The 23,160-nt window shown below is 38.3% G+C and overlaps 5 protein-coding genes across 5 annotated transcripts in view; all 5 read left to right on the forward strand.

Annotated features, from left to right (window-relative positions):
- Positions 1 to 1,913, forward strand: part of LOC308085658 (ammonium transporter Rh type C 2-like) — a 212,258-nt gene extending 210,345 nt beyond the window's left edge. The window contains exon 12 of the transcript XR_013933202.1: positions 1,899 to 1,913. The gene's annotated coding sequence lies outside the window, so the exon portion shown is untranslated. The remainder of the gene's footprint in view (positions 1 to 1,898) is intronic.
- On the forward strand, positions 804 to 2,709 carry uraha (urate (5-hydroxyiso-) hydrolase a; the record flags this gene model as incomplete). Its single annotated transcript, XM_080433277.1, has 4 exons — positions 804 to 857; positions 2,030 to 2,169; positions 2,281 to 2,416; positions 2,620 to 2,709. The coding sequence occupies 4 exons, from the start codon at positions 804 to 806 to the stop codon at positions 2,707 to 2,709; spliced, it is 420 nt and encodes a 139-aa protein (XP_080289403.1).
- Positions 2,710 to 4,145: 1,436 nt separating this feature from the next.
- On the forward strand, positions 4,146 to 7,938 carry pdcd5 (programmed cell death 5). The gene is made up of 6 exons (XM_080429759.1): positions 4,146 to 4,303; positions 5,772 to 5,815; positions 5,957 to 6,018; positions 6,346 to 6,437; positions 6,538 to 6,609; positions 6,705 to 7,938. Exons 1-6 carry the CDS (start codon positions 4,235 to 4,237, stop codon positions 6,756 to 6,758), a joined length of 393 nt encoding a protein of 130 aa, XP_080285885.1. The 5' UTR covers positions 4,146 to 4,234; the 3' UTR covers positions 6,759 to 7,938.
- An 865-nt stretch (positions 7,939 to 8,803) lies between these two features.
- mvda (mevalonate (diphospho) decarboxylase a) lies at positions 8,804 to 18,039 on the forward strand. Its single transcript, XM_080426210.1, has 10 exons — positions 8,804 to 9,015; positions 9,590 to 9,660; positions 10,499 to 10,613; positions 10,754 to 10,900; positions 11,370 to 11,569; positions 13,230 to 13,304; positions 13,934 to 14,152; positions 16,469 to 16,584; positions 17,035 to 17,143; positions 17,506 to 18,039. Exons 1-10 carry the CDS (start codon positions 8,940 to 8,942, stop codon positions 17,584 to 17,586), a joined length of 1,209 nt encoding a protein of 402 aa, XP_080282336.1. The 5' UTR covers positions 8,804 to 8,939; the 3' UTR covers positions 17,587 to 18,039.
- Positions 18,040 to 19,297: 1,258 nt separating this feature from the next.
- On the forward strand, positions 19,298 to 23,153 carry cyba (cytochrome b-245, alpha polypeptide). Its single transcript, XM_080424153.1, has 6 exons — positions 19,298 to 19,451; positions 19,659 to 19,728; positions 20,394 to 20,468; positions 20,586 to 20,669; positions 20,862 to 20,943; positions 21,910 to 23,153. Exons 1-6 carry the CDS (start codon positions 19,394 to 19,396, stop codon positions 22,111 to 22,113), a joined length of 573 nt encoding a protein of 190 aa, XP_080280279.1. The 5' UTR covers positions 19,298 to 19,393; the 3' UTR covers positions 22,114 to 23,153.
- The last annotated feature ends 7 nt before the right edge of the window (positions 23,154 to 23,160 follow it).

Below are 23,160 nucleotides of genomic sequence, written 5' to 3' on the forward strand. Positions count from 1 at the left end.
TGGAAGGCAGGAAACTTCAAATGGGCCACTTTGCAAACAGTTATACAGTACTCAGGATGAGCTACTGTACATTGGGGCTCAAAACGATTTACTGTACGGCTGAATGGAAAGTAAGAAAGTGTGTTAATGCTGACATGTGTGAAGTTGCTATGCATCCGACCATAAGCTTAACATAATGCATGTTAATGATTTCTTATTCAATGTTGGTGACCATCATACAGGTGAGTTATTACAATGTGTTAATACTGTGTTTAAAAATGATTCTAATTCAGAGTCCATGGATAGCTTAAGTCCACATACCCCTCCATTGGTGGAATTTGTGTTGAGGATAGGCCTATGTATGGCCTATAATTATATTGTATGAAAAACAGTTGCAATGTAAAATGTGCCATTGAAACAACTGCTGAAACATTGTGCTTCTCACTGACAGATTCTGTCCCAGAGGTTACAGAGTTTTGTAGCCTGTAGAATCTGAGGTCATTGCCACAGCAGTCAAATGTGCTGCACTAGGTCTAATACATCATATTGAAAGAAAAATAACTGCTAAATTACTTTGGTATACTACATTATCAGCTAAAAGCATCTCTGTCTCGATACAGTTTCAATTTATTTTGTTAATTCATTCAGTATATTCAAACATTTGAATGGGTGACAAAGGGGTGACTTGCACAACCGTTGCACAACAACCAAACAGATAAGCTGAAGTCCCTTCCATGTCATGTGGCACAGCAGATGACCCAAGACCCTGTGAAAGGATAGTGAGGAATATCTAAAACTAGTTTGAGTTTTAATCATTTGTGCACATGAGTGTTCAAAGGCTGCAACGTTTAAAGAGTCACATTCTGGCAGAAAATAAGGTAAGCATAAGGCTAAAAGTAACAATATGCTGTGCCAATAGATAGGCCTATCCATAGCTACATAATCTTTGTGTTGTGTAGGCTAAGTGAGGCTGCTTGTGTGACAGCTGAGTAAAGCAGAGACGGGAATGTTGAGTGGTAGCCTATTAGATTAAAATGTACATCAGTATAATTTAACCACGTAAGTGCTATACTTCTATGAGGAATAGCGGAAATATCTGATCTATAAGCTCACAGCGCATTGCATCGTGACATGTTGTGAGATTGTAGATCGTCTACATTAGCTATTTCTGAAATATAAATTAAATTAAAACAACATTTGATTTATATGACAATGACATGCACAAAATAGGGAGAGAAGGTATAAATTGATTAACAGCATAACAGACTAAAAGTTTTTGTGTTCTTTTGTAAAGCCACTGAAACTTCATGTCATATTTTTTATTTTTAGCCCCACTATAGTGGCAGGGCTCTAATGTCAGTTGTACGGTCATCAGTCAGAATATCTAAAAACTTTATGGGAATTGCCATATAGCTTAATGCACTCAGAAAGTACCCTTACCCTACTGATTTTGGTGACTCTAGGCACGTTTTAAAACGTTAATGTCACTGCTTTCATGAATGTAATTTGGGAATGTTATTGTTATTGTACTTGTTTAGATTAGAGCTTCATGTATGTCCTTTTTATAACAGAATTTCTTATTAGGTAGATATTTATATTTGTATAGAAAGGTCTAACCAGGGACTGGGGTCGCAAATTAGCCTCGGCTATAAACCCCTTGTACAATTGCAACGGTTTCATGTTTTTATAACTGATTCATTGTTTTTTTGTATTGTCCCTGTCAAATAAACATATAAATAAAATAAATAAAATGGCTTTCCTCTAGTGCCACCCTTAGGCCAAGATTGATTTACATCTCAGGTAACTCCTCTGGTTACCTTGACAAACAAATTAGCCTACTGTGGTCTTGGTTCCTTATAATGAATTGCATGCTAATAGAGCATTGCATGGTAATAAAGCAGATCATTTTACAGTTTTAGCCTATAACATTGTTGTACCTTTGCCCTCTAATTATTATTATTAGATTATCAGGTTGCCTCAACATTTTGCTCAATTGTCTGTTTTATAGTACTTTGATGCTGCTCTGGTGGTTCCCATTGTTGATTTCTAGACTATGGAAATAGCAGTGCCAGGTAGTCCTCTTACCACCCATGTCTTGAACACTGGAATGGGGATCCCTGGGTCAAACATGGGCCTGAGCCTTCATCAACTAGACCCTTCTAATGCAGTCTGGAATCTGATCACCAAAGGGTAAGCCCTGAGAACATGACATGTGTAAAATACATTACCATGCTCTGTAAAGAGCAGTTTACTCTTTATTATTAATTATCATTATTATTATTATTATTATTATCATCATAGGGCAACTAATGCTGATGGACGTTGCCCAGGACTTATCACAAGAGAAAGGTTCACGACTGGTGTTTACAAGATGCGCTTTGAGACTGGCCAGTACTGGGAGAGCCTAGGAGAGACCTGTTTCTATCCATATGTTGAGGTGAGCAATGTTTCAGGTTGTTATTTTCTGACACATAAACATTTTCATTAACTTAATTCTTCAGTCCTCCCAGATTTGATTTCAAACAGAATGATTATGTGCTTTTGTTGGTTGAGCAAAAGATTGTACTCTTCTGTGTGCACAAAGGAATTCAATGTAATATGTCTTTTTGTTCACACCTTTTTTTTCTCCTCTTGTTGCAGGTTGTCTTCACCATAACTGACCCCAGTCAGAAGTTCCACATTCCTCTGCTCCTCAGTTGTTTCTCTTACAGTACATATAGAGGGAGCTAATGATCTTACTTCAAAAAGGGAGATAAAGTTCTTACAGTAGACTACATTCAGATTAAGTTGAAGGTCAAGTGTGATGGTCTTTTGAAAGCAGCTGAGCCTTCAAAGTAATCAAAAATAAACAAGAGTTTTGCCTGGAATGTATTAAGCTCATAGTTTGTGTGTATACTGTAGGCCAGTGGTTCTCAATCTGTGGGTCAGGACCCCCAGGGGGGGTTGTAGGGGGGTGACTCGAATATAGGGGGGTGACTCGAATATAATATTCGAGTCAAACTAAATTGAATGCCTCAACTCCTACATTCCAAGTGCTTATCAGGGTGGGGGTCCCCAGTTGAAATATGATTATTTAGGGTGATCACGGCCTGAAAAGGTTGAGAACCATGCACTGCTGTAGGCTACAATACATATATGAGATAGTTATGTTATTATCATGTTATTATAATACATTGCATATTAAAGTGCAATTTACAATTTATAGTTATGTAATAACCAGTTATTATTATTGGCTGTAATGAACAAATATTAATAGATTGATTTGAAAACAAGATAAATTGTCCCCTTTGAACATTGCTTCTGAGTAGTCCAACCACAAAGAAAAAGAAAAAAAAACAGCGATACATAAATAGCTTAATAATATTTCCAACCTGTCTTTTTTATTTTGCATCTATATTCTGGAACATTGAGCCATGGGCCCAGGACAGGAATCTACTGGAAAAGGCCATGTCCATAGGTTTTCTTGTGCACAGTTATGGTTAAAAAATGTATTAATTTGTAATAAATAACATGATTCACCTTTTGTAGGGACTTTAAATATTATTTTCTAATCTGTAGAATATTTTCATAATGAAAATGAACGAACAAAAAAAATATATAGTATGTGATCCATGCCTTGCGCTCGATTGCTTTCAACTAGATTTCGATTAGACATTTTATTCTGACGTTGACTGCACTCCCTGCCGTGAACAGTGTTGCCAGGTCTGCTTATTATAAGCGACTTTGGGCTTCTTTTTCTGTAAAGTTAATTGTAAATATTGGTAGTTGCGCAACTTGCGCGGGTTGCGTTTTTTGGGGGGGGGCTTCTTTCTAAAATGTTGTTGCTTATTTAGGCTTGCATCCATATTTTTTAATTATCATTTAAACCAGTGGTTCTCAAATATTTTCATGTCATGGTCATGATTTGTCCCTAGTAACCACCATCTGAAAATGTTTTGTGCCGGTCACTGAGCCACGTACCAGATTTGTGTTTTAGAATGAATCTTCAAAAAATCCCACATTTTATTTCAATATTTATTGAAAATAGCAGATCTACGAGCTTGTAGATCTGCTATTTTCAATGTATACAGTTACTGCAGTATGGGTTTAAAAGTGCTCATAATGGCCTAAGTGCCCTATAGTTACTTCTTTTGGGCTTGTTCTCGCACAACCTGGCAACACTGGTAGTGAACAGAGTCAGTCAGCTAGCAGGGCCTTGCCTGTAGAAACCAACGTGACACAGAAAGTGACAGTTTTTGGAGCATTCAGTCCAGTCATGGCAGACGACGAATTGGAAGCAATTAGACGGCAAAGAATGTCTGAGCTGCAACAGTCAAAACAAGGGGTAAGAAAGAGAACTATATAATCTGCATTCTGCTCCACGAGATGCTCTGTTCATTCCCTGTTGTAGCTGTTAGCCTAGCTAGCTAACACCTAAATGTTAGCCTACATGCATTTGGCTTGCTCTACATTTAACATGTACCCTTATATGTAGCGTTTGTTTCATGATGTGGGGTATTATCCCTATAAACAATCTGATCTGACTCCAGCTATTTAGCATAACGAGATTTACGACTCTCCTTTTCAAATGCCTTTTTTTGAACGAACGTGATTTGTGCAAAGTAATATACAGACAGAATCCGATGTGGCTTTGTTTGACGATACAGAACGGTTTCCTAGTCAACTTGTCACTGAGGGGAGTAAAGGGACAGCCAGGGTCTGGTCTGGTGTCAGAGTAGCCTTGGATCAAGACTATCATAGATGTCTTCTTTTTTTTTATCGATTTTGACATTTGCATATGATAGATACGAAAGTAAAAGTCAGACTCGATAAAAGATACATCTATGATAGTCTTGATCCAAGGCTAGTGTCAGAGAAATGATGGAGCAACGCTCAGTCAGCAACATAAACAACATGATAATAATACATTGATAAGTGGAAGCATACACAATACCCATGGGGTGCATAATAAACAAGCAACTATAGTGTGTTAGATACAATAAAATGTGTGTATCTGATATCAGATATCAATAGGGTGTGTGTATGTACATGGGTATGTATGTACAGTATATGTATGTATGTATACACACACACACACACACACACACACACACACACACACACACACACACACACACACACACAATGTGGTTAAAAATAGCAGTGCCATAGGCAGTTAAATGGCAGAAGATGTAATAACAACCGTAACCGTAAAAATATGAGGTTGTATTAGTCTTTACTATACAACTTGGAATTGGTCGCCTGTCGAAGAATATATGAATTGTCTTTATTTCAAGCAAACTTAAATGTTGTTTTATGCTTTTTGGTTCCTTTGATTGTTTCAAATTCTGTGGAAGTCTGGTATTATTTTTAAACAATCAAATTCAGCTCAAATGTGTAGTGTCAATCAACTGACATTTTTTATTTGGCCGTTGTGCCTCAGCATCACTGCAGCATCACCTGCTGGTTTATCCCCTTCATTGTTACATGTACCATAGATAAGTGGTTCTCAAAAATGTTCATGTCAAGAACCAGTATTTGTGTTGATAATGTTCACACTTTTTCAAGGTTAGTGGTCAAACATAAAAAAATACTACAATCTACAAGCCTTAGTGAGCTTGTAGTAACTAGTAATAGTGAGCTTGTAGATTGGCAATGTTTTAATAGTTGAAGCATAAAATAGGGTTAAAGTTGATTTATAAAACTAATTTTGTTGGGGACCCCTGGTCCCCGGACCTCACTTTGAGAACCACCGTCATAGATTACAAGAATACAAGTTTATAATAGAGGCCTGACATTCCCTATCCTTTCAGGATCCTGGAAATGACCAACAAGGACAACAAGAGGCTAAACAGAGGTAATACTATGCGTTAAATGCATAGTAATGTAATAATTTTATGCTCCACTAAGTTTTCATTTGCCCACTGCAATTGTTCTCAAACCAAGTTCATTGAATGTTGTGATTTAATTCTTGATTTAATTATTTTCTTTTTCACAGAGACTCGGAGATGAGAAACGGTATATTGGCTCAAGTTCTCGACCAGTCAGCCCGTGGCAGATGTAAGTGCCTCTCGTTAATTTAACTAAGAGAGTGCAAAGATATACCTGTACCTGTTTTTACACTCACAGAGTTAAATTAACAATAATTTTGTTGAAGTCCAAAAAAGTCCTAAAAAAGTGCAAATCCCAATTGTGCAAAATATTTTATGAATAACTAGCTATGTCACACACAGGACTGATATCTATAGATATCTAATCACCACTATACAGTACAATCCTCACTGTTAATTTAACTCAGAGTCTACAAATTGAAAGAAATGGGGCCATAAGGGTCCATTTGGGATCCAGCATTAAAATGGAGGTAATAATATCTGCTTCTATTTTCAGTGAGCAACCTTGCTTTGGTGAAGCCAGAGAAAGCCAAAGCAGTGGAGAACTATCTTATACAAATGGCTCGTTATGGACAGTTGGGAGGAAAGGTAAGAGTATGGCCTGTCACATTTTATATCTTATTTGCACTTTTTATTTTTTATTTTATTGTGCATTTAATAACAATTTCTGCATTCCTTCCCTTGTCAGATTACAGAGTCAGGTCTGATCGAGATCCTTGAAAAAGTCAGTCAGTCAACAGAGAAAAAGACAACTGTCAAAGTAAGTCATATTATTAAAGCATAGTATTTTATACAGCAGCTGACGATTGTATGTGTATTTTTTTCTTATATTCTTTGACAAAATGTACATTTCAGTTCAACAGAAGGAAGGTGATGGATTCGGATGAAGAAGATGATGATTGTTACTGACACTCTAAAGGGAGCCCTGGAGTGAGCCAAGCTGTTTTAACAGCATGATTTGAGGATGAGGATATGTTTTACCGGGACTCTGTTCATAGAGAGAATTGTTTGACAGGTGGATTTCTCGTAGTTGAGTCCTGGGGTGCCACATCCTGTTTTGTGTGGTTCTGGAATCTACATACTTCTGGTAGTCAGAATTGGTGTGCAAGACACTGTGCATTTGAGTCTTTGACATTGACATTTGCAGTCTCATACAATAAAGGGCCCATACCCATGCCTTGCACATGTGTTGCACCTCAATGATGATGGACCATGATCATTTTCCTTTTTATGTTGGGTCCTTATAACCAGATATTGATTTCGCTTCATTTTCCACCATGTTTGACTCAAACACAAGAAGCTGGAGAAATTGCAAAGCAGATACTGCTGTGGATGCATTTTATCTGGACTGTTTTGTGAATGCTGTATAATACATGATGTGCTATTCAGTGTTTGAATAACGTTAACTTTGGATATAGCACTTTGATATTTTCTTTTTTTTTCACTGGCATGTTACTTAAACGTTTACAGAAAAATAAAAAGCCTTACGTTAAAATGCTTATTTTTACACTGAAGTATCAGATACTTTAACCACATGAACCCTAGTGTCCCTATTCTGGGGCAAACGTTCTGTGAAAATAGATCTAAAAGCTCACGTAGAGTTTGTAGATCGCCTATTATTGATGAAGAGATATGGTGTAGAGGGGAAAACAGGAAGGGGCCAAGTAGACGCCGGGGGACCCGCTCAATGAAGTATACTGTAGTAGGGTTTAAGTGGTTTAAGTATTTTAAGAGTAAGTGATCCATCTTCAAATGTGTTTGTTTTGCAGTTTGTCATCTTTATTCAAGTTTTAGGCAATGTGTTTGTTTTGCAGTTTGCCATCTTTATTCAAGTTTTAGGTAGACTATAAAGGTAAGCTTAATGGTCCACTGGGGTCAAGAAAATAATCATTCTTGCTCTATGCAAGTGCAGGAGATTGTTGCTTATTCATAATTTGACATCACAACTTGAGTTAGAATTAGCCTACTAGATAAATAACTTGCACTTTCCTGTTCCACAATATGGGGGAAAAAAGCAATAAAAGTTGAGTTGCCAAATATGTTGTCTACTACACCCAACTACAAAAAAAATAAATGGCATAAATCACAAGGAGGTGATCTTTTTGTAATCACATATTTTTAACCAAGACTTATTTAACATCTACTAAACCGGTAGGCTGATGAGTATGTGTGGGACCGTCCGGTGAAGCCAACATGAAGAGTGGGATGGGATTCAACCTTATCAGCGGTGTGAAGTAACTTATTACATGTACTCAAGTACTGTACTTATGTACAATTTTGAGTTTTTTTCTTTTTTTACTGTACTGGAGTATTTCCAATTTCAGTTATTTTACTTCTACTCCACTACATCTCAAAGGCAAATATTGTACTTTTACTGCACTACAATTATTTGAAAATTTAAGTTACTAGTTACTTTGTAGATTTTGATTACTATATTATTACAAAACATACATTAACCACTTCAGCCCTATATACATTTCGGCCATTTGAAAATAGCCGATCTATAAGCTCACAATGCCTCGCAATGCGACCTTTTTTTATGAGCTTGTAGATCTGCTATTTTCAAAAGATGTGTATAGGCTACATTTGAAAACTTGTGAAATGGGACATTCTGCACAATGAGTACCTTCTACTTTTGGTACTTTAGTACATTTTGATACCAATGCTTTTGTACTTTTACTCAAGTACATTTTTCATTCTGTACATCTACTTGTAACAGTCAGATCATTTCTACATTGCAGTATTGATACTTTGTAAACAATGTGAGTACCTTTTACACCACTGGTCCTACCTATGCTCTTACCTCATGTACGTCCGACTGTGGTCTGATGGCCGCTCATTGGCTGTCGAGATTCCACGACGAAGAATGCGTAGCTGTGATTGGTGGTGAGCCTAGTCATATGTTCAACGTCAACCAATAGGATGAGGGGTTGTTAAAGCGCTACCACTGTGTGGGAAACATTACTGTAGTAGTTAGCCATAACAGTAGGAGATTACACATCGTATGTCTTTACTCTTTAGACAAAAACATTAAAAATACATTATTTTGAGCTGTTATTTTGTATCGGCTGAAAGAGGCAGTAGACAAGGATGCCAGAGGACAGAGTTGACAGACCACACATGGTGACATGCACCGCTCCAGTCAATATAGCTGTCATCAAATACTGTGAGTATCATTCAATAGTCAAATTTTGTAGTTTTGTGTTGAAGTGAATGAGAGGTGATGGTCTAACTAACCAGAGGTTCTTAAACTTTTTCATGTTAAGGACCCTCAAAATTATATGTATTTGGCTGCAGACCCCCAAATATTTTGTGCAAATACATTTTTGCTAAAATAGCCAAAATATTAAATACGGTCAAAGTGGTTAAAATGATTGTGACAATATATTAACTATTTTTGCTGGGGATCCCTTGGGGGTCCCCGGACCCCACTTTGAGAACCAACTATATATCTTGAATAAATAAAAAGAAACTAAGATACCGGCCAGAACCTGCAGAGTACAACTGCAATCATGCTGTTGGCCACTGAGCAGCTCCACTGGAGCAGCTCAGTGCCTTGCTCGAGGGGTGAGTGTTGGTCTTTTACTTCCCCAACCAGATTTTTTCTGCAGGTCTGGGGAATCAAACTGGGAACTCACAAGCACACTCGCTTCTCTAACCTCCTTATTAAACAAACAACTTGAACTATATATTTACAGATCATTATATAGTGTTTAATGTTTATGAATATAAATTTTTAGGGGGGAAGAGAGATGAGGAATTGATCCTGCCAATCAACTCCTCTTTGAGCGTCACACTCCATCAAGACCAGGTACAGAGTATTCCACCACTCAGATATCGATTTTTATCTCTGTTATTAACTTAATAGTTATGACTTCACCCTCAAGGAATCTCATATTAAAACTTAATGAAACAAACTTGAATGTTAATGAAATGTAATGCTTCTTCCTTTTTTATATTTTTGGACATCATTTGAATGAAGATGTTTATAAATTTGGACCCAGACCAATTAGCTCAGTCTAAGCTCAGCTCAAAACATATAGGCTAAGTGAGGTTTGCATGCTGGTAAAGTTTGTTCAACTCTAGTATTGTATTCTCGGCGCTGGGATGCTACGGCATTGATACATAATTAAGTAATAATAATAATTTAGTCCCCTTTAGTTATTTTGGGGGTATTTGGCCGTGAACATTTTCCCATATGTAAAATTTGTCCTCTGCATTTACCTATCCTAATTATTAAGAGCAGTGGGCGCAATACAGTGCCCAGGGAGCAGTTATGGGTTTAGTGTCTTTGTCTTGCTCAGGGACACCTTGCTGAATGGGTAGATAGGCTGTCTGGGAATCGGAAGGTCTCCAGTTTTCCCAGTCTATGTGTCAACATTTTTTACTGCGTATTCTAACAAAGCAAAATTATTCATGCTTTTGTTTTTAATGTTAAATAAAATGTAAAGCTAATATATTGCTAGCTTCTGCTTTTTGATCAACTTCTATTTTTAACACTGTCTGTACATTTATTCAATTTGTGTATTGTTGCGTTGTGTATGTGAGCAAGCACCCAGTCACATTTCTTCTAAATGTACCCTAACCCTAACCCTGTAAAAAAAAAAGGAGATTCTGAAATAGATCTGTCTTTACCTCTTTCCATCCAGCTGAAAACAACCACAACAATTGCTTCCAGCAGATCATTTCAGGAGGATCGCATATGGCTCAACGGTAAAGAGGAGGACATAAGCCATCCCAGACTGCAGTCCTGTCTGAGAGAGAGTGAGTCTTTTATTTCTATGTCTTTCTTTTTTTTGCATAAGAAGGTTAAAATAGCAAAAAGGTTGATTTGACGAGCATGCCAATAGAAATGAATATGTCAAAGTCATTGAGATGTATTGTTTTGTGTTGTGCTACCTCAGTTCGTCGACTAGCGAGGAAGAGACGCAGTGATGGGGAGTCCGGTGTGGATGGGATTGGTTTGTCTCATAAAGTCCACATCTGCTCTGTCAACAACTTCCCCACAGCTGCTGGACTTGCCTCCTCTGCGGCTGGCTTTGCTTGTTTAGGTAAAGCATCATTAATACTTTGTTGTACAACAATGTTGATCACCTAATATAGCAGGTTTTCCAGCTAATAACGTGACACAATGCGTTATTGGCTTAAGTTTAGTGTATGCATGCATATGTGAGATGATTTACTGTATCATTTCACTCCATCAGCTTATTATATCTGCTGAAAACTCTTAACCAATGCACAAGTGAAACGGCACAGATGACACCAATGGGAAATCATAAATCAATGGTTGATTTTAAATACTAGAACAATAATAACATGAAGAGGCTCTCAATACCTTGCTACTAACCTTAGCACAATGTTTTTGCATCACTTAACTTGGTTTGAAACCTTTGTATCAATAGGCTTTTACAATAGTCTTTAAACCAAACAACTAAAATGTTTCCTTGGCTCCCCATCGCATTGTTGATGCATGTTCCTGTTCCTGTCCCGCCCTCCCCTCCCCTCCTGATTCCGTTGTAGTGTACACCCTGGCGCGGTTGTTTGGCGTTGAAGGAGAACTGTCTGTGATTTCAAGGCAAGGCTCAGGCAGTGCCTGTAGGAGTATGTACGGTGGATTTGTCCAGTGGATCATGGGATGCAGAGATGATGGCAAGGACAGTTTAGCCCAGCAGGTGGAACCAGAGAGCCACTGGCCTGAGCTCAGAGTCCTTGTACTTGTGGTAGGTCTTTCTTGTGTGTTAATATTTGTGGGAGAGTGACAACATTTAAAGGTAAAAATTACAGGAAGGGAAAAAATATATGATCCCTGTTGTTCGTGTTGTTAAACAGAGCATCTAACACACTTATGTTATTGTCATTAGAGTTTAAGTTCATGTTTTGGGGGCTCATTCATGAAATGTACTTACAATCAAGCTCTGATCCATAATAATCCACATTGAATAGCGGTGTTCCACTGTCCTGCATTCCATCATCTTTTTTTTTTACCTCAGCAATGGTGAGCAATTGTTTGGTAGAACAATATCAATAGGCTTATATAATATCCTGCTAATGTTTTAAAGGTAGGGTAAGTGATATTATTTGGTTAAAACAAAACGTTTTTTGTTAAAATGTTAAAGCACTATATTCTGATAGTAGTCATTGCTATAGAGTGTTTGTTTAGTAACAGTAGTCTCCCTGTCTCTCCAACTCTTTGATAAACAGAAAATACATTTTCAGGTAGGTGACACATTTTCAGCAGTGCTCCAGTTCCAATTGTGTCTGCTCATTTCTTTGTATCATCACTTCCAATTTCACTTGTTTAATCTGACTGAGTTCTCTATCCTGATTGGATGAAATTAGTATCCCGGCCTGATAATGAATTTTCTGTTTAATTAAGAGCTGGAGATACATGGAGACTCCTGTTACTGAACACACACTCTATAGCAATGAGTACTATCAGAATATAGAGCTGTTTAACACTTATTTTAAGCAAATAAAATAACTTCTCCTTTAATCAGAATCAGAATAATCTTTATTGTCACATCTCAGGTTTACATGTGTAAAGAAGTGGGTGAAATTCGTTTTTGTGCAAGCTCCATTATTTTTTGCACAAAAACAAATTTCACCCACTTCATTACACCTGTAAACCTGTGATGTGACTATATTATTTGGTCCTGTGACATCAGTGCTTAAACTATGTAAAACGATCTTCTCATTTAGGCTACACCACGACCCATAGAGAGAGAGAGTTCTGACACTAGCGTTCACTTCTTCGGGCCAGGTCTTCTACATAGCCGTCTATTGGCGAATAGTGACAAAGCCCTAAACAGGAAGTTCATGGAATGCATTGAACTGCAACTCTCTAATACAAGGCTCTGGGCTACGCACTGGAGCAATCATTTAATTTCACTTTCACAAAGATTCTGTTTATAACCCCATCGCGTGTGGGAATAACTTGCCAAAAACACCAGATATATCATACAAGCTGACAAGGCTTTGGAATGCGTTTGTCAGCTTGAACCAAAAAAATGATATGATGAAAGGATGTCCTTTTTCGGGGGGAAAAAAACAAAAGAAAGAATGATATGACGAAATGATGTTTTTCCCCATCATCCTCAACATGAAAATGAAAATGCCAAATAAACACAACACAAAAAAAAAAAAGCTTTACACACCCTTTCGTAATTCCCACGTTGGTCTTTATTTACGAGCAGGTCCACACTAAAATATAATAGAAATGTAATCCTCTGTCGGAGATGTCAGTCCTGAAGAAAAAGGATAGTTGTCTTGTAGAACAAAATGCCAGATGCCAGGCGGTTTTAAGAAGAGCTTTGTGAACGAGGCCCATTGTGTGCATTGTCATAATGAACACAGTTTAACATGATTTCCTTTGTTTACTAGGCGAGTGCTGAGCGGAAGCCTGTGGGCAGCACCTCTGGCATGCAAACCAGTGTAAAAACAAGCCATCTCCTTAAGGTATTTACCATTCCTTACATTCCTACAACTCACCCTGTCAGATTTCTGTCAATACTGACACTATAAGATAAGAAAAACCTTTATTGATCAGTGCCATGCTATTAATCCGACAGTCCATTGTTACGAAGTACCGTGATCCGACAGCTCCCAATAGCCTAGCCCGAACCATAACCTCACACTAACCTAACATTTGTTGGACTGTTGGTATGTTGGAATAATGGGCCGTCAGACTAATGGACTAATGGGCAGCTCTCTATTGATCTACGGAGGGAAATTCTGAAACACGGGTACAGTAACAATACAAATAGTTAGACAAAGATTCTGACATCTGCACTGGATCTCTAAGTGAATGGGTTAACATACAGTATGTACAGTCTACCTATAAGTATAAATGTACAATCTATCACCAGTGAGTTATTGCTGATGAATATATGAATGGATGTACAGTATGTACAGACTATCAACAGTGAATATGAGAATTAATATATGTGTACAGTGTCAAAAGGCTTTCTACAGTGAATACTTGAATGTATGTACAGTCTACCAACAGTTTGGCATTACAATTGATCCCAAACGCATTTGAATGTGACTTGAGTGTTCTTACTCCCTGAACTCTCTTGTCTGTGCAGCACCGGGCTGAGTCTGTGGTCCCTCAAAGAATGGAGGAGATGATCGAAGCAGTGCACAGGAAGGACTTTGCCACGTTTGCTGAATTGACCATGAAAGACAGCAACCAGTTTCACGCCACCTGCCTTGACACCTACCCACCGATATTTTACCTTAACAACGTGTCTCGTCAAGTCATCAGTTTGGTGCACCAGTATAACCGGCACCATGGGGAGATAAGGGTGAGATAATTGATTGGTTCTTGCCCTGAAAAGGGGCAAGGTTCCCCTCAGTTTTTTTTCAGGTCTTGTGGTATGACTGGACCACCAAATGTCACCCTCGCTTGGTTTGAAGGAAAAATAGCACAAAGGAAATGTGTCGATTTTTAAATTATGTAAAGCTAGGAAACCCCTAAGGCAGAAGTGTACATGCAGCACTGTAGCCTATGAGGAATTACAATACAGTCTTTCCACACCTCCTGACATTCCTGTCAGATTCTCCTCCAGATCACAATGTCTAACTGAATACCTACTATCGTGTACAGTATATGCTTGACAGATTATGGCAACTGGTTCAACTTGTTGGTTTGGATGTGCATGACTGGCCAAATTCAAAGATCATTATTCTCATGCTAATCTGAGTTCCCAGAAGTTTTCGCCAGCTCTCGCATACAAACGGGAGGGGCGAGGAAACTTCTGGGCCAGAGCCCTGGTATTTGTGCGCGGGATGTAACTTACGCTCAGAATCTGAGCGGACACGCCTCTTACCGGTCTGAGAGCTGTGCAACTCGTCTAAACAGTCCGACGAGAGGCAAACAGCAGTACACAACAATGGCGGCCGCAATTTGATAGGAGAAATTGCTTCCCGTCGCTCCTATTTACATGCAACACCCACTGCATGTGGATCCCGCCCCCTTTTCTTCATTGGCTGTTGATTTGAATCAGAACACAGTGGCCGCGCCCCTGCTGTCCAGGTTCTGAGGCGAAGTCTCCCAGACTATTCTCATGCTATTAATAACGATAATTTGATTACGCCCGTAGTTAAATGTAGTTACTATGGGCAGGCTTTGGATGACAGCCTTAAAGAAATAAATAAATTAAAAAAAAAAAATTCAAAGCAATTACTCAATAATCAATTATTCTGACCCATCCCTAATAGTTAGCATGCAGTGTTTCCCCTATTATATACAATATGCATTCAGCACCGGTGCAATATGAAATATGACCACTACTGCCATAAGATGGTCGGCTCCATCTTATGTCTTTATAAAAAAACACACCCTGTGTGAAGTGGGCGGTGTCTTGCTAGCTAATCACAATACTGAATGGAGTCAACCAATCATGTACAAAAGATAAATACATTTATTGAAACACTCTTTATGATGGACGAAACCATAACTCGAAAAAAACAAAGTTTTCGAGTTATGGTTGCTTATATAGGGCTATGCACATGTGTCATGTGACACTGGCCAATCACAGTCCTGAATAGATTGTGATTGGCCAATCACAGCGCAGGATAATTCTACTAATTTCCTGGGCCCAGATCACAGCGCAGGAAAATGTACATTTTTCCAAATCTCACTTATAGGGGCGGTTTCACCGCCCAAAAAACTAAATGTGCTCAAAATAAAGAGGCTTATTTTCTTATCTGTACAAGTGACTAGATGATGTAGAAACTTGGCAAAGCGGCAGAGGAAAAACTGTGGCTGGTAGTAATACCAATAGTGAAGCAACATTGTGTATGCGCAGTTCCTACTTGCCACAGGAGGAGGGAGCGCATAGTGTCTACTACAGATGATGTTCCTGTTGAGTTGTGTGCATGCACATTCAAGAACCATCATTTCTAAATGGAAATGATTGCATTTTTGAATGAATGGGTAGGCTATTTATTTGGCATTTATTATTAGACAACAATCTGAAAAAAGTATTTTGTTGGCCTGGTGGGGGTGTTTTTGGCCAGGCCTTTACAATTGTTGAACACTGAAACATAAAGACGACATGTGGTGTCATGCCAAGTCAGCAGCCCCTTTCAAAGTGTCACAGTTGATTTACTTTTCACTTCTTTTTTTGTTTGCTACATGAACCCAAGCATCCCTATTCTGGGCATGTCATAACACAAACATTCTGCGGAAATAGCAGATCTACAGGCTCACAACGCATCGCAACCCATCAATGACGTATATTATTTTATTTGTTTCTATTTGTCCTGGTGAATGTGTATGTGTTGTTGTTGTTTTTTTGTTAGTTTTTTGTTTGCATCATCTTAGAATTGGCTGTGGATTTTGTACTTCTCAGTTTTACTTTCAGCTGTGAACAATCTGACTGTTGTGACAAAGTCTCTGGCCACAATGCGTTAGCGTCCTGATGTAGCGCAGAATAAAGAAATGTGCATCTAGCTAAAGTCTTGCACCTGCTCTACATTTCAACGTAACTTCTGTTATGGTGTAATGAAGATGTGAAACTTTGTGGGTGTGTTGTGAAACTATGACGAAAAGGAAACGTGTGAAACATTTATAATATATGCACTCTTAACCTCAGTATGTTGATTTCCCTCTCTAGGTGGCCTACACGTTTGATGCCGGGCCAAATGCTGTGATCTACCTTCTACAAGAGCATGTCGCCGAGTTTGTCCAGGTGGTCCGCCATTTCTTTCCCCCAGAGACCAATGGAGGACAGTGAGTTAACTTTCAGCGAACTTGCTGAGCTTTAATGTATCTTTCACCCAACTATGGTACTGTAGGGCAGTGGTTGTCCAAAGTGGGGTTCGGGGACTCCCAGGGGTCCTTCATGGGGTTCTAGAGGGTCCCCAGCTGAATTTGTTCAACCACTGTAAACCTAATTTACAGCAGCTATTTGAAAATGGCAGATCTACAAGCTCACAACGCATCACTTTAGGAGCTTGTAGATCTGCTATGGGGTCCTCGGCCAAATACACATTCATTTGGGGGTCCCTGACTTGAAACTTTGAGAACCACTGCTGTAGGGATGCTCATGTATATGAAATACACATGAATATTCATAATATACATTTTTAACTCAGCATTACAGTTCTTTACCTTGAGCTTTCTTATCTTAACAGTCTCTATGTTATGTTGCAATTGAGTCACGCTCTTCCATCTCTACAGGTTTCTTAAGGGTCTGCCAGTGGACCATGCAGTCCTTTCTGAAGAGCTGAAGCAAGCTATTGGTCTAGAGCCCATGTCAAAAGGACTCAGCTACATTATTAGTACCAAGGTACCAACGTTCAGTTCACACATTAACATCTTAGACAGCCCTTCCTCATTGTAATTTGCCTGTGCCTTTGTGTCATGGCCTGCTGTGCTATCTACGTAAGATGCAGCTCTTCCTTGTGTTATGTAGGGCTGCAAAATATGTACAAATATTGTGTTAACTGCATCATCTTTCAAAAGCAATGCTTTAGGTCTATGTTTTGGCTTGCTTAGGTAAATATTGTGATTAATTTACATATTTGGTATCTCTGGGCATAAACCTGTCTATATGTTGTACTGTTGCGCTCATTCATATTACAATTGTACCTATTCTAATCTATTCTTTGGTGGTATTGAGTGAACAGACCTGTATTTTATTTGTTTCAGGTTGGGCCAGGCCCTTGTGTTTTGGAGGGCCCCAGACAGCATTTGCTTGGACCTGAAGGGTTGCCTAAGAAAAATGAGTGATGCCCTTTAGCACGATAAACCACAAGGATCAAATCTACATTGAGAATTGGGAATCTCCATTGGCAATTGCATAGGACTATATGAATAGTTTTAACAAGGTCTTATTAAATGATAGTTCAGCTGTAGAGTTTAGAGGTTGTTGGTTCCAAATGTCACTAACTGCATATGTGACTGAAAGGTGGCTGGTATTGCATCCTACAAGTACTACCATAAGTCTTGAGCAAGGCACTGAAACCCAAACTGCTGCAGGGTTGCATTAGGGCCTACAGTGAACCAGGCACTCTGACCTCTCTGAAGAAATGCAATGCATTTTTTTTATCAAGAGAGCTGTGCTAAAAGTCACAGAGATAATCAATTAGCTAGTGTACGTTTTCATCTCCACCTTCAAAAACACACCTGAAATGTACCTATATTTCATGTTCTGTATATTTTAATAAAATCTATTTTACTCTATGTAATGGGTGTCATGTTTTGTTCTGCAGGGAGACATTTGGTGATACTAAAACATACTTTGTGTTTTCTCTGGATAATTTTTTTGAATGTTGTAATAAAGTACTGTAAAGCAGTGATTCTCTGCCCTTTAAATTTGGAGCCCTCATTCAATGCCATTTTGACTATGCTTGCACCTCTTGATTCTAGATTATCTCAATGTCACTAAAAACCAAGCTTCAGACTCCCGAAACAAACTGATTCAACTACTTCTTGACCTAAAGCCCCATGACCCACCCAATTCCAAACACACTTTGCTAGTCTGGGATGGCTCAGGGTAGAAGACAGGGTTAAAGGGATAGTTCACCCCCAAAATGATTTTTTTCCTATCAATTAGTCACCCCATGGAGACTTGAATTCATGGATATTTTTTGTTTTTGTCACATTCCTAAGCCAATAATTTGATCCCACCCACAATCTGGTACTACCCAAATACAGAACAAACTCTCACTCTACTACTCTGCCACCAAAATGTGGAATGCCCTGACACCATCCATTAAAAGATGTAAATCACTGGTTTCTTTCAAAGCTGGCCTGAAAAAACATCTATCAGGAGACCACAAGGGTAGATAAATGCAATTTTCTGTAGAAAAGAGGTGCCATTCACTGCCGCTGTTTTTCCTTTTTCTCCTTTGTACATATAGAGTTTTGTATTTTTTAATGAAATGTATTATTGTGTTATTTTTATGCTATGTTGATGAATTGAATACATAGGACCACAATGGAAACAAGTCCCCAGGACTATTCTTTTAGCCTTAATGTCTGACTGAATAGGCTACCACGTGCTGTTTCAATTTTTGACTAATTAAGTATTCAATCAATCAATAAAAATTAAAAAAAATTGCAATACATACATTTGTTGTTAGACATGATTTGGTCTGATCTCTGATATTTGGTCTGTCATATTTGGTCCAGAATTCCTCTACTGTAGAGATAACCAAAATAGCGATTCTTACAATGTTCTCTAGTTGTATTTAAATGTACATTATGGTGAAGATTAACTATGAATCGTTTAGCTGGGAGCGCCTTCAAGGACCGCTGGGTGTCCCTGGAGCTCACATTGAAAGAAACCCATTGTTATGGCTCAGGTGCACCAGGTGGCAGGTGCACTGGCAGAGGCAGAGTGGAAGCCCTCCCCTATTGCAGCACTGATATAATTCGGAAATGACGAGTGGAATGGGGATTGGCCTGTTTTGCCTACCTTAGTTTGTGATGAAAGTATAAGTAAAAGTATCTTAACTTCCTCGTTACTGTCAGTAATCAGCTGCTTTCAGTCGCGTTTGGAGGGTCTGTCTGTCTATCTGTTGTTAGAGACACGATGGGGAAGATAGAATGGGCCATGTGGGCCAATGAACAGGCTCTGGCGTCGGGATTCAGTGAGTACCATGTCCTTGTAGAATTTATAGGAATTTAGTCAAATTAGTTTAAGCAAAAACTCTGAAAACTTTGTTTAGCGAAAGTTGAGGCCTATTTTTCAAAAGTCGGTGTCGGTTGCGGTGAATTTGAACATTTATTAAAGGTTTTACGGACTATTACTTATTTTAACGGTGTGTTTCTGTTTGTCTCCCGACTTCCTTTTTCAGTTCTCATTGCATGTGGCATCACAGCGGTGGCTGGAGGTTTCCGTGGCTGGGAGTATGCTGCTTATGGAATGTATCCTTCAATAATTTCACCTTAAAATGATTAATACAAACAAAACATTGCTTGTATACTAACACTTTTTTCCCCCAATGAGCTATCACCTCTATCTCTCATGTAGCCTTCAATTATTATGATATTGACCAAAACAATTGGGGTTTCAACTTCCATGCCATGAAATGGTTTGAAAACCCTTGCCTTAATCAACAATTGACTATCAACAACAAATACTTCTCAAACACTGATGTTGACATTCCAATCAGATCTCACATGTTGAATTTAATATAATGCCAGATAGCATCTGAGTCAATCTCTGTCTCTGATGTAAGGTTTTCAGTCAAATTCTAGACCATATGAGAATAAATTAATCATTTATACATTTGTTTAGTGTCCTCACTACAGAGAAAGACGGACAGACAAGACACTTTATTTGTATAGTAGGCTAGGTTACATTTCAACAACCAAGCAGTGCATGGTGCACTAAGCATTAAGACATCAAGACAGAGCATTAAAATATAGAAAAATAAACACATAAAAGTATTTGAATACAATAAACCTCAATAAAATGCAGTGCAAACAAAGGGTTGGCTTTGATTTAATATAACAGAGTTGTAGCAAATGTGCAGTTGCAGAAAACAAAGTCCTATTTTGAGAGTAAAGTATCCTTGACAGAAGCTCAGAGGTGCAGGTGTGTTTGTGTGTCTACTGGAGTACCCAAGAAGCAAGAGAAGCAAGGGCACTAGTGTGGAGAGAATGTAAGTGATCCATTTAACCCACTGAGTTCTGCTCACCGGGATGTTTTTAAGTCTAAATGTAATTACCAATTATTGCTTAAGTGAAGCCTCTATCCAACTTTTCTCTTATCATTTCAGGGGTCAGTACTGCTTCACTGTTTGCGTAAAATGCTTTGGACCACTGACCAGGAACTACTACGTCAGATCATTTTTACATGCAGCGTGAGTCTCTTTTCCTGCTGCAAGTGTTATTTTTTGCTAGACGGCATTCTTTTCATTCATTCCCTCTACAAAAAAGACACAATTGTGTTTTTTGTTGACATTCCTCTCCATCATTACCATTGTTTGAATGTCATATTTCAATTGATCACTGATAGGCTATTTTATTTCATCAACTTCTTTCTTCTTTCACAGTCTCTCTGTTCCTTGTGGTTTTATGCTCTCTACTGTCCTTGGATGCGTCTCCCTGGGCATCGGCAGCCTCATCTACCTACTGGTAAGTTTGCGAGCCACCACCAGTTTAGAAATCGTATTCATTTGTTTATTTAATAGGGACAGAGCATATTACTGAACATCGGTATAAAACAAAGCTGTAAACATGCTGAGGTTAGCAAGAATTCTAATTTGCATCCATAGTTCCTAGGCAGGTATTAAAAAAGGAACACTACAAAAGACAACATGCAAATACACTTCTACAAATAAATACTACATAAGTAGAAAAAACAAGGAACAAAATGCATGTAAAACATCAGGTTCAAAAGGATCACAGTTCAATCAAGCCTTATTTTTGGTTGGGAGCACATGTTACAAAGTTCACCTTATGAATAAGGCAAGTTATTAGGTTCATTTGAAACAAGGAAACAGGAACAAGGAAAGTTTCCTGTACTTGTTGGAACCTCTATTGAGACATGCTGTATATTTACGAAACCTTGCCTTAAGAATGTGACTCTGGTATTATGCCACCCACTTTGAATAATGTTTGTAAGTTTAACCAGCTACACATGTTGCATGATTATTATAAGACAAAGTTCAGCTGGATGACGTCCAGTGTATTACTTAGAATGACTCAGTTGAAATGTAACCATATGTTTAAGTAACACCTATTCCTCTTATCTACCTGATCTAATCTGCCTGTGTTTTGTATTTTTACACTATGTAATTGTTTTTGTTTAATTTGTTTCTTATAATATTAATACATATACATGGTAATGCATTTTATTTGTGTAGTTCCTTTACAGAGTTCAATAATGCTTAAGATGACATATTTCTGATTCTTTAAGACTGTACTGTGGGAGAAAGGGAGCTAATAATGCTTAAGATAACATATTTCTGATTCTTTAAGACTGTACTGTGGGAGACAGGGAGCTAGAGAGAAAGTACTAACTGGTTGAGCCACAGGGTGCAGTCTGTGAACTGATGTTTGTGTAGCAGTTAGTGACTTCCTGGTTGTCTTGCTTTCTAGGCAGCAATTCGAGGTGAACACTGGGAGCCCATACTTCCAAAGAAGGACACCCGCAAGCCAGAGAGAGACACTATCAAAAGCCCTCCTCAGAACCCTCCCCCAAGGCCACCCCCAGACATGCGCAGGAAACCGGCCAAAGACCTAGAGGCAGCCGCCTACGACAACCCCATCCCTGTGACTGATAATGAGTACTATAAGAAGTAATATTATCCCTGTACTGCACTTCCAAATATCCCATGTACTACCAAGTTCCACTGAACCATAATGGGGATATGTTTCTCAACTGTATGTTCTGTTCTATTCTGTTATCCTAATTTGATTAATAGATTCACAGGGGTTTTGTGACCCTATAGAGCAGGGGGTCCCAAACCTTTTCAGCTCAAGACCCAAAAGAGAAATTTTGTGTCTCACAAGACCTAAACTAACCAAATATAATGTGAATTAGCCACTTAACCTAAGCCAATTTTTTATTTATTATTTTGACATTTTTAGATTTTTTTTTTTTCAAATGTTTGCTTTCGTTTCTGAAAGTCTTTCTGAATTGTTTTAAATTTTGTTTCTCACTTTTTTTTAAAATATTTTATGAAAGGTTGTATGAATTGGTTGTGACTCTGTTTGGGAAACACTGCTGTAGAGGGAGGACAAGGTAGAGTAGATTATTTTAGATATGCCCTCAGAGGAATGCATTGGGAAAAATATTGATATGAACTGAAAGTGTACAGTATCTAATAGTTTGAGCATGTTTTATGCTCATATAAGGCTTAGGAATATGTATTTTTCTTCCATTTTATTTGTAAATAAATACCATGCATTCCATGCAACTAAAGTATCTATCTGTATTGCAGTTACTGTTAGACATAGATCTGTGTAATGCTTCTGGTTTTGCAAGTTCTCTCTTCAATTCACAACTTCCTTCAGTTGTGGCGACAGTTGTAATTCTGAGACATTTGACTTACCTTTCCTCTCACATACAACTTATAGTAGGCATATGGAGAGAAAGGTCTAATATCTCAGATTCAACTTGTTAGAGTCTTAGATACTTTGTTTTTATAACAAATGTACCATTGTTAATCACAATCAACCTATTCCCCAGAATATGAAAGAATATAATAATTGAGTTGGTGTATATATCACCTTTTATAATTAATTGTTAATTCTATACTGATGATTATTTTAGCCTTGCCATGCCCATGAGTGCCTTCGGAGTCATCAGAAGAATACGCCACCTTGTGGCAAGAAATCCTAATAAAT

Source organism: Gymnoscopelus braueri, assembly GCF_963280865.1.
Source record: "Gymnoscopelus braueri genome assembly, chromosome: 1".
Lineage (NCBI taxonomy): Eukaryota > Metazoa > Chordata > Actinopteri > Myctophiformes > Myctophidae > Gymnoscopelus > Gymnoscopelus braueri.

Coding starts and splice junctions, on each gene's coding strand:
- pdcd5 (XM_080429759.1), top strand. CDS start 4,235: ATGGCAGACGACGAATTGGAAGCAATTAGACGGCAAAGAATGTCTGAG. Junction 4,304..5,771: donor TGCAACAGTCAAAACAAGGG/GTAAGAAAGAGA, acceptor CTATCCTTTCAG/GATCCTGGAAATGACCAACA. Junction 5,816..5,956: donor CAACAAGAGGCTAAACAGAG/GTAATACTATGC, acceptor TCTTTTTCACAG/AGACTCGGAGATGAGAAACG.
- mvda (XM_080426210.1), top strand. CDS start 8,940: ATGCCAGAGGACAGAGTTGACAGACCACACATGGTGACATGCACCGCT. Junction 9,016..9,589: donor TATAGCTGTCATCAAATACT/GTGAGTATCATT, acceptor ATAAATTTTTAG/GGGGGAAGAGAGATGAGGAA. Junction 14,153..16,468: donor GGCACCATGGGGAGATAAGG/GTGAGATAATTG, acceptor TTCCCTCTCTAG/GTGGCCTACACGTTTGATGC.
- cyba (XM_080424153.1), top strand. CDS start 19,394: ATGGGGAAGATAGAATGGGCCATGTGGGCCAATGAACAGGCTCTGGCG. Junction 19,452..19,658: donor GGCTCTGGCGTCGGGATTCA/GTGAGTACCATG, acceptor TTCCTTTTTCAG/TTCTCATTGCATGTGGCATC. Junction 20,944..21,909: donor GCAGCCTCATCTACCTACTG/GTAAGTTTGCGA, acceptor CTTGCTTTCTAG/GCAGCAATTCGAGGTGAACA.